This window comes from Cicer arietinum, chromosome 5 (genome assembly GCF_000331145.2).
Source record: "Cicer arietinum cultivar CDC Frontier isolate Library 1 chromosome 5, Cicar.CDCFrontier_v2.0, whole genome shotgun sequence".
NCBI lineage: Eukaryota > Viridiplantae > Streptophyta > Magnoliopsida > Fabales > Fabaceae > Cicer > Cicer arietinum.
In genome coordinates this window covers 24699372-24710557 of record NC_021164.2, presented here as the reverse complement: position 1 = coordinate 24710557, position 11186 = coordinate 24699372, and the positions used below count along the sequence as shown (strand labels likewise).

At 36.0% G+C, this 11186-nt stretch overlaps 1 protein-coding gene across 1 annotated transcript; it reads left to right on the top strand.

Moving 5' to 3' along the window:
* Positions 1-9665: 9665 nt before the first annotated feature.
* LOC140918582 (F-box protein SKIP23-like) lies at positions 9666-10998 on the top strand. Its single transcript, XM_073368165.1, has one exon. It carries the CDS (start codon positions 9798-9800, stop codon positions 10920-10922), a length of 1125 nt encoding a protein of 374 aa, XP_073224266.1. The 5' UTR covers positions 9666-9797; the 3' UTR covers positions 10923-10998.
* Positions 10999-11186: the final 188 nt, after the last annotated feature.

Sequence of the window (11186 nt, the reverse complement as noted above, 5' to 3'; positions counted from 1 at the left end):
GTAGAATTTATCATGACACAAAAGGTTTGGTGTTCCAAACCAACATGACAGCAAATCGAATGTTCGTGTTGTTATCAAGCATTCAATCAGCCAAAAAGGAAAGCAAGGAAGAATGCCTCCAAGCAACCACTGAAGATGTGGCTCACCTCTAGCACCGAAGATTCGGTCATCTCAGCTACAAAGGATTGAAGACTATGCAAACAAAAGACATGGTGAGAGGCTTGCCAAGCTCCTCTGAAGGTGAAATTGTGTGCACTAATTGCTTGAAAGGGAAGCAGCATCGAGAAGTAATCTCAAGGAGAAGTACATAGAGAGCATCAGCAAAATTGGAGCTGGTTCACGCTGATATTTGCGGCCCAATTTCTCCATGTTCTGAGGGAAACAAGAGGTATTTCATTTGCTTCATTGATGACTATAGTAGGAAGGCGTGGGTGTATTTTCTTGGTTATAAGTCAGATGCATTCACCACTTTTAAGCTATTTAAAGCTCTTGTTGAAAAAGAAACGGGCTTGTCTATTAAATGTCTAAGAACAGATCGTGGAGGTGAATTCACTTCAGATGAATTCAAGGAATTTTGTAAAATGAAAGGAATCAAGAGACAATTAACTGCTGCATATACACCGCAACAGAACGGAGTCGCCGAGCGAAAGAATAGAACCGTGATGAATATGGCGATGAGCTTATTGGTTGAGAAAGATGTTCCAAGAAAATTCTGGGCAGAAGCGGCAAACTGGGCATTTTATGTTCTTAATAGATGTCCAACATCAGCAGTGAAGGAAACGACGCCAGATGAAGCTTGGTGTGGGGTGAAGCCTTCAGTCCGGCACTTGAGAGTCTTTGGTTGTATAGCATATGCCCATGTACCGGATGCTCGACGAACAAAACTTGAAGATAAGAGTCGTTGTTGTATTTTTTTTGGTGTAAGTGAATAATCAAAAGCATACCGACTATATGATCCTACCTCCAAGAGGATTATTATCAGCCGGGATGTTGTCTTTGAAGAAGACAAGCAATGGAATTGGGAGAAGAACTCTGAAGAAGATAACACATTTGATATGGAATGGGAAGATGAGAAAAATGAAGAAATGGAGGAATCAAGTGATGGTAATGAAGAAGAAAATGCAGCTAATGGTAATGAAGAAGAAGATGCAGCTGTTCCAGTGACAGAACCCCGAAATAGAAGAGCACCAAGGTGGATGTATGATTATGTTTCTGGTGAAGGTCTTTCTGATGAAGAGGAAGAGGCACAAACACACTTAGCCTTGTTTACTCGTGCCGTTCATTCTGATCCCACTTCATTTGACGTAGCAGTAAAGGAAGAGAAGTGGAGGGCAGCCATGGATGCAGAAATGAAATCAATTGAGAAGAATGGAACGTGGGATCTCACGGAGCTGCCCAAAGGAGCGAAAAAAATAGGAGTCAAATGGGTGTACAAAACAAAGTTGAATGAGCTGGGAGAAGTAGAAAAATATAAGGCTCGCTTGGTTGCCAAGTTGAGAATGTGTACGTGGAGCAGCCAAGGGGTTATGAAATAAAGGATGAGGAGCATAAGGTATATAAGCTTAACAAAGCTTTGTACGGACTCAAGCAAGCACCACGAGCATGGTTCAGTCGGATTGAATCATACTTCAGAAAGGAAGGCTTTGAGAAGGAAGATAGTGAGCAAACTTTATTTACCAAAGTCAAACAAGGTAAATACTTGATCATTAGCTTGTATGTTGATGATTTAATTTATACTGGAGATGATGAAAGAATGATGTATGAATTCAAAAAATCCATGATGAAGGAATTTGATATGTCAGATTTGGGTAAGATGAGGTATTTTCTTGGTATTGAGGTAGTTTAGTTTGATGGCGGCATATTCATCAGTCAACAAAAGTATGTGACAGAAGTATTGAGCAGATTTGGAATGGAGCATAGTAATTCTGTTGAAAATCCAATGGTCTCAGGATTTAAAATCTCCAAAGACGAAAATGGTGTTGAGATGGATGGTTCATTTTTCAAATAGCTGATTGGAAGCTTGATGTACTTGACTGCTACGAGGCCGGACATAATGTATGTAGTTAGCTTATTGAGCAGGTATATGTCAAGACCTACAGAAGTTCATTATTCAGCGGCGAAGAGAATTCTACGTTACTTGCAAGGTACTGTAAAGTTTGGCATTTTTTACAAAATGGAAGGAAATTCATAATTGGTTGGCTTTACTGATAGTGACTATGTCGTATCGGTGGAAGATAGAAGAAGTACTTCAGGTTATGTTTTTTTGCTAAGTGGAGCTGCAGTAGCTTGGTCTTCTCGAAAGCAACCGATAGTAACGTTGAGCACGACAGAAGCTGAATTTGTAGCAGCTGCAGGAAGTAGTTGTCAGGCAATATGGATGCAAAGGGTGCTGAAGAAGATAGGCTACAAGGGCAGTGAAAGTACTGTCATCTTTTGTGACAATAGCTCAACAATTAAGTTGTCAAGGAACCCGGTGATGCATGGCAAGAGCAAGCACATTGATGTGCGCTACCATTTCTTAAGGGAGCTTGTGAATGATGGAGTTGTGCAGCTTCAGTTTTGTGGTACAAGGCATCAGTTAGCGGACATCCTCACCAAACCGCTGAAATTAGAGTCATTTCGGGAGCTGAGATGAAAGCTTGGAGTTTGTGATTTTTCAGAAGTTAACTAGCTGAAAATACAGTCTAGTTCAAGGGAGGGAATGATAAGGCTTAGTTTAAAGTGTCCTGGTTTTTAGCATTGTTTGTTATTTGATTTGGTCAAGTTTGTAGTCTAAGTTTGTTTCCTTAATTCTAGCTAGAACGTGGGCTGTAGTCTGTTATGGCACATTTGTTTTTCTATTTATTAGTTGCACTTTCACAAGGAATAAATGAGTAATTCCCATAACTGTTATCTTTGCTTTCTCTTGAACTCTTGTTGCATCCAACAAGTCACACACATAATCACCTTCATCATCCTTTGCAAACCCCTATGTAACGATCACCACAACCTCCAGAGACAATATCGCCAAAAAACTTCAAACCAACCACCACGAGATCACCCTCTACGAGCAACTCCAACACGCACCGCAGTCGAGCTCATGGTCGCACCGCACACGACGCCTTTCGTCGCCTCTTTTTTCTCTCTCGCCCAGACTCCATCTGGGTGATTCTCTCTCACGTTCTTTGTTTTCCCTTTAAAAATGATACTTTGTGTCTTCTCTCTCTGATGCATAACTCTCCCCCTCCCTTTGTATCTTTTTTTTTTCTTTCTACTTTCTAGTAGCTTCTTTATTAGATCCAAAGTTTCATTTCTTTTAATTTTATTTTTATTCCTTTTATTTATTTTTAAATTATGTTTGGGCTTCAGGCTTTTTTTTTTTTTTTTGCTTCAGGCTTCAAAGTTTTCTTCTCTTATAAAAACAAAAATGATTTTTTTTAATTAAAGATTCGCATATTGAATATTAATGATAATTTTTTTTTTCATTGTTGAGTAATCTTGGTACAATTTTGATCATCTCAACTTATATGCTTGTTGAGGTTCACCTGCTATAACAGGTTTACAAGTGGTTAGATGGGTAGTTGTCAGTCACTAAGACAACTGGCATATAACTACCTAATTGAGTCTACACTTAGTTACAATCAGTCTTCTAGTAGATAAAATCAATAGGGAAAAGCATGGAACACACAGTTCAGTGAGTAGTGTTTGGAACCAAAGGAGTTCAGATGTGACATGAGCAAGACTACGATACTCAACTTCAGTGCTAGACTGGACTACAAATGGCTATTTATGTGACCCTTTTGACACACTTTAATGACAACAAAAGAAAGTTCAGGACGTTTGATGGTAGTATACTGAAGTGAACCAACCACATACTTATTTTGCCCTGAGTTTGATCATGTTCTAGTAACTTTGCAACCAGACTGCAGAGGTGTTGAAACTGGAGTAGATTCCAACATATTTCTCCCAGCAAGTAAGTCACCAATATACTTGCTTTGAGTAAGGAGAAGGATACCATATAACTGTTTCTTTACTTTTATAGCCAAAAATAATCAAGGTCCCTTAGATGCTTTAGAGAGAAGGCATAATTGAGCTTGGATACAAACTTGAGAATCAAATTTGATGAACTGCTTGTGATTATGATATCATCAAAATAAACTAGTAGGTACACAACATGTTTTTGCATAGAGAAGGTAAACAAGGATGGGTCGCATTTACTGCCTTTGAAACCAAGTTGTAGTAAGGTAGCCTTCAGGCGTTCAAACCATTGCCTCCTTGAGGCTACTGCATATATACTTCTTCCTCGAGGGTGCCATTTAAGAAGGCATTGTTTACATCAAGCTGCTAAATAGGCCAATTGTAGGTAGAGGCAAGGGATAAAATCAACCTTACAGTAACAAGCTTAATGATTAGCTAAAATATTTCATTAAAATGAAAACCTTTGGTCATAAGTCAGGCCTTTAATTTATTGACTGTCTCATATGCATTCTCTTTGACTATAAAACCCCATTTACAACCAATTGTAGTCCTATTATGGGGTAGGGGAACAAGTGTGTAGGTTTGTTTATGGTGTAGTGCATCATATTCTTCTTGCATGGTAGCGAGCCTTTTGGGGGTCAAGAAGGGTTTGTTTTATTGTTTTGTCTTCAAAAAGGGTAAGAAGCAAAGTAGGCTGCCTTCGAGGTTGTGCAAAACCAAATTTGGCACGAGTCTTCATGGGATGGTCATTAACAAGTTTAGTAGGAAGAGGTTGAGCATAAGGTGGAATAGAAGTGGAATTAGTAGAAGATGAAGATGCAAGAGAAAAGGTAGATGGTGAGGGAATGATAAAACTAGTGTCAAGTGTAGAAGAACTAGATGGGGAAGAAGGAATGATATGGGATATGGAAGGTACATGATCAAAAGTTGAGTTTTGAGGAGAGGATTCAAATATAAGGGATAAGGAGGAAGTGGATGTTGAGGGAAATTTGTTGGAAGAGATGAAAAAGGAAAAGAGGTGAAGAAATGATGTGGTGTAACACTGGTGGAAGGTGAAGAAGAAGTACTAGTGTTGGGAAAAAGGGTGGGATAAGAACATTTGGTTTCATTAAACAAAACATCCTTGGAAATGTATAACCTACTAGTTGGGAACAAGCACCTATAACCTTTTTGAGAGGGAGAGTACCCAAAAAATAAACACTAATGAGAATGAAAATCAATTTTGTGAGCATTATAAGGTCATAACAATGGGAAACATTCACAACCAAAGACTTTAAGAAGTGTGTATTCATGTTATTGATTAAACCGAATCATGTATGGTATTTTGAAGTGAAGAGAAGATGTAGGGAACCTGTTTATGAGAAAAACAACAATGAGAAATGCATAGTCCTAATAGGCTAATGGAAGATAGGCTTGGCTTAGGAAAGTGATTCCTAACTCCACAATGTGACGAAATTTTATTTCCACGACACTATTTGATGATGGATGTGAGGACATATAAGTCTATAAATATTCCCTAAATTTGTAATGTATTTCGTGAAGGGGCGAAATTCACCTCCCCAATCAATTTAAAGTGCTTTAAGGCCAATGACCAAGTTGTAACTCAACCATGGCTTTGAATTGTTTGAATATGGTAAAGGCTTCAGACTTGGATTTTATTATATAGATCCAAGTGAATCTAGAGTAAGCATCAACAAAGGTGATATAATAGTGATAGCCAAAGGTTAAGGCATTAGGGGAGGATCCCCATAAATCACTAAAGACTAATTCAAGGGGATAAGTGTAAATGGTGTGTGAAGTGGGTGAGTGTAATCTATGAGCCTTTCCCATGCAACAAGCAATGCAGAAATTGGAAACGTCTTTATTAGAAAATGAGATCTTCCAATGATCAAGTACTAATTTCAATGTATGACTATTAGAGTGTTTGAGGTGTAGATATCAAAGATATTGAAAACTAGCAAATAAAACACTACTAGAAACAATATTACCATTCGATACAATATTAATAGATAGTAAAGTTTGGGGAATGGGAAACTTAGCGGCATTAAGAGAGAGATTGGCAACACGACCTCTCATAAGGATATCATTAATTTCTTGATATTTAACAAAGCATGCATTAGCATGAAACTGAAAATAAACAGAGTTATCCTTGGCAAATTTATTGACACTAATTAGGTTCTTAGTTATTGAGGGGACATGAAGTAAATTATGAAGGTATAGAGGTATGTGTGGGAGAATGAAAAGTACTAGAACTAGAGGAACGAATGGTCGAACCTTGGCCATTTCCAATGAAGATCTGATCATTACCTTCAAGTGGAGTCAATTGTTGAATGTTTCTAGCATCACTAGTTACATGAAATGAAGTGCCAGATTTTGGAAATCAAGAAGCAGAAGCAACAAGTGCAGTATTGTGAATCAACATACTAGGTTGCGCAAGAAAAATAGGAGAAAGACGATGTTGAGCTTGCGGTCTGGTCCAGGTGTGATTAGGTTGATACAACAATAACCTAGTGGAGGAGTACCATATCCATGTGAAGAACCAAACAATTCAACATTAAATGAAGGATAACCTTTGAAACTTTGTGTTGTTGGAGGTTGAAAAGGTTGGTTGAACCTATGCCAACAATTCGCAGCTGAGTGTCCATACTTGAAGCAAACTTAACATTAAACATTGAAGATTCGACCGCCTCTACCACGTCCACGACCTTCGCAACCACCATGAAAACCATGAGATTGAGAATCATAATTAAGGTGTACAGGATGAAACTTTAGTTTGAGGAGAAGGAAAATTAGAAGCAGATTGAGGCGATGGAGAAGGAGTGTGCTTCAAATTCAATGAAGCGGTGTCAACTAGGGTTTTCTTCTTGTACTTTTCAAGGCATAATTCATGAGTGATGAGAAGAGCCTTGACCTCGTCAATGTCCATTAGCTCAAATTTGTTTTCATCAAAAGACATAACAGAACTATAATCTTGAGGTAATCCTTCAAGAATAACATCAATGTGCTGATTCATCAGTATTGAATCTCCAATCGAAGCTAGCGAATCAACAATAGTACAAATTTTGAGCAGATATTCCTTGACGGTGCAATTCTCCAATGTCGTTGTACGTAATTCCACAAGAAGGTGACATGCTTTTCCACTCGTTTGTTTTTGAAAATACGCGAATAGTTTATCCCAAAGTTCAAACGCATGAGACACACCAAGAACACGAGCAATAATCTAACTCGATAAGGTAGGTTGAAGCCACAAAAGAAACATTTGATCATGTTGACGCCGAGAATATACGCTAGATTCAAAATTCCAAATCAACGATCTTCTTCACTTGCAAATTGAAGAGGAATCAAAGGACAAACGACGAAATCAGTAAGATTGTGAGCATTGATGTGCGATTCGATTTGTTGGCGCCATATATGAAAATTCTTTTAATTTTATTTTTTTGGTGATTTTGAGTGAGAAAATCTAGAGAAGGAGATGTATTAGGAGGCAAACAGTTAGAGGCGAAGCATGAATCAACATTTTCGTGCGAAACCGACGAGGAGAAGGTGGTGGAGGAATTGAATGTGACGGATCCCCCATGCATCGTAACCTAGCTCTGTGATACCATATTGAATATCAATGATAATTGTTTTTCATTATTAAATAATATTGGGACAATTCTAATCATCTCAACTTATATACTTCTTGAGGTTCACCTGCTATAGGAGGTTTACAAGAGGTTAGAGGGACAACTGTCATATAACTGCCTAATTGAGTCTACACTTAGTTACAATCAGTCTCTTATTTAATATAGATGTGACATCTTTTTAATCTTTGAGTTGTTAAGACATAATTTGTAGAACTTGGTGGTTTTAAAACTCATTTATATAACCAAAATAATAAAAATATTCTTAAATGAGTTAACTAGATGTGACATGTTTTTAATCTTTCACTTTTTGAGACAAAAGTTGTATAATTTAATAGTCTTAAAACTCGTTTTTTAAAATAATTATTTAAATCAAACGAACTCATTTTCTTTCGTCAAAACAACTTTTTTTTTACCTAACTTGTTTATCAACAACAAAACATATTTTCTTTACGATCAATCAACACATCTACAATTTCTACCCAAGAACTATGTAGCTTTGATTTCTCTATTACACCTGAAGATACGTAGGAGCAAGATCACACTATTATCAAACACAATAATAAGAAATAAACATTTTTCCTCTCTCTATTTTGAGTACTCTTTTATTTTTAGTACCTATAATCACATTTATAAAAAAATTATATTTGCATTTAACTAATATGGAGAAATAGATATTCTAAAGTTAACATAAATTTTTGCATAAGTAATTATAGATAATTGTTTGTTAATGGATGTAGTAGGGTGTGATAAACCTATTTTTATAGGATTTTAATAAGGTATTTGTACTCTATTTTATTTTATTTTATAATTTTGATTTCAATTTTTTTTATTTATTCATTTATTTATTGTATTTGCATAATTGATCATGATAATATAATTCAAATTGGTCAAATCTACTAAGTATTTAGTGTAAAAATATCAAGTTTAATATTTTAACTTATGAATACAAGGAAGAGGTTTGTTGCATAAGAGATTGAATTTTATGATAAAGAAACGTTGCCAGGATTGTTGCATAAATTTAGGATCTTCTTGTTGTAGAATAAATCAAAAGTAGCAAGTGAGCGGCACACCAGAAACTAAAAAATTCATACATTTTTAGGGTTGTATTTCTTTTCCTTTAATTGATATTGATGAACACTTTTATTATTTGCTTTATTATACGTCAATGAGTAGCTAAACTCATGATCTTTGGTGAATCTTGTGATTAGGATATCTTTTCACTATGTTTTAGTTTTAAATTCTAATTTTATTTTAGATTTTTTTATATCAATTAAATTATTCTATTATTTTATTGACATGTTTGGGATGACCGAACTTTGCATGCCTTAGTCAATTAATTGTACAGTGACCAACTAAAATTAATTGGTAGATTTATAGGATAACTGAGATTATGATTAATGAAACATAGATATTAATCTTTCAATCATTCAACTTCTTGATTTTTTATGCTTTCTCTTAATTATATTTTATATTTTTTGTATGATCAATCAAATAATTAATTTAGAAAAAAAAATATTACATAAACAAATATTTGTTAACAGTTTTAAACTGAGATTGATAAATGAGAAAACAAATAAGAATTCATATAAACTAGGATTTGAAGTATTGATATTACGGGTGGAACTATGACTCTAGTCGATTAATTTAAAGTTATGTTATTATATACTCGTTATAATTTTTATGCTATCGTTAGGTTTTTGTTATTGCAAACCAATAATAATTTTCGTTATCGTTACATTTTTATAGGAGTTTGTCAAGTAATAGTATATAATATTATCGTATTCATATAGATTAATTTTAAACTATCAAACTAATCACAATTTTATATTATTTAGACTAATCAATAGATTAATTTAACAACTATCAAATTAATCAATCTTTTATATAGGATATCATATTCACGTAGATTAATTTAACAATTAAATTATGAATTTCAAAAATAAAAAAAAATAAAAAGAGTGGTCGATAAATTTAATTTAATGATAAGTACGATTTAATTTTTTCAATAATAACAATAATGTAACTATGAGAGGTAAAGTGGATAGCAAAATTGAAAAACTTTTTATTATAAATATAATGATAATATGTGAACCAAGATCCATTGAATCAAGACATTTCCTTGTCCTTCGCGGTCGTCTTCTTCATTTCCTTGTTACCAGAGAAAAGGAATCATCATCATCAGCAAGGACCCTTACTCCATCCATCTATCCATTAATGGCAGATTGGTCTGAACTCCCTAGAGATCTTCTCCAACTTATCTCCGAATTCCTCCAAAGCGAATTCTATCTTCTTCGCTTCCGATCCGTATGTTCCACGTGGCGCTCTTCCATCTCAAACAACCTTCATCTCTATCTCCCTTCCCAATTCCCAAACCCATCACATTCCATCAACCTCCATTCCAACACCAACACTTTCCCACTCTCCAAACGAACAATCGGTCCTAACTCACGTGACCAAACTAACCTCTTCCACCCTCTCGCACGTGACACACCTTTCCCTCTTCGTTCCCCTAACGTCATCGACTTCAACCAACTCAACGTCATCCATCTTGGACACGAATTCGTCATCGGTAACTTCATTTCCCATTCTCCCAATCACAACTCACTCTACATGGAAAAACTCGTTCTCTATCATGACACGTCGCACACCGAAAAAGTAAAACATCCTTCTCCCGTTCTCCTCACTATTCATGTTTCCGGTAAACTCGCTGTATTCCGATGCGGAGACGAGCACTGGAAGATTATTCCTGAAATGCCGGCGCCTTTCGACGATGTCTGTGTTTTCAAAGGTCGGCCGATTGCCGTTGATAATATCGGTCGAACTGTTTCGGTCGGACCGGATTTAAGTTTGGATTTGGTGGCGGAGGCTGTGTTTGGTGGTGACATTAAATTCTTGGTGGAGAGTGATGGTGAATTGTTGCTAGTTGATAAGTATTTGTCTTGTTTTTGTGGTGATAGGTTTTTGGAGGATGATGACAATGTTCCACATGATGGTAGTGATGAATTTTATCATGAGATTGGAATGGAGAGAGCTGTCAGATTTGATGTGTATAGGCTTCATGAGGAAGAGAAAAAGTGGGTGGAGGTCACTGATTTGGGGGATAGAGTTTTGTTTTTGGGGGAAGATTGTGCTTTTTCTGCTTCTGCTTCGGATTTGCGTGTTGGTAATGGGAATTGTGTGGTATTTAGGGATGATGCTTTTCGAAATCATTGTTCCACAGAAGTTGGGATGAGTGTTTTTCACTTGGATCAATGTGGAATATCACCTTTGTCTGTTTTTCCGAGTTATTCCAAGTTGTTCTGGCCACCTCCGGAATGGGCCGGGATGGTTCACAACTAGAATGTGTCTTGCATTGAAAGGTTTGTAATGTAATTCTAAACAACACCATATGATATTATTATCATTATTATTTTTATGTTAGTGTACGCATTTGCTTTGTTTCTGTTGTTAAATTAGATAAACTTTTAAACAAGTTACTTGTAGAAAAAGAAATGCTGAAATGTTCTTATAATAATGTCTTTAGGCTTTTTGAACTGAAGCTGATTACTTTTTGTATATAATGAAATTCTTTTTTGAGGGAAGGGTTTGAGTCAGAGGTAGGTG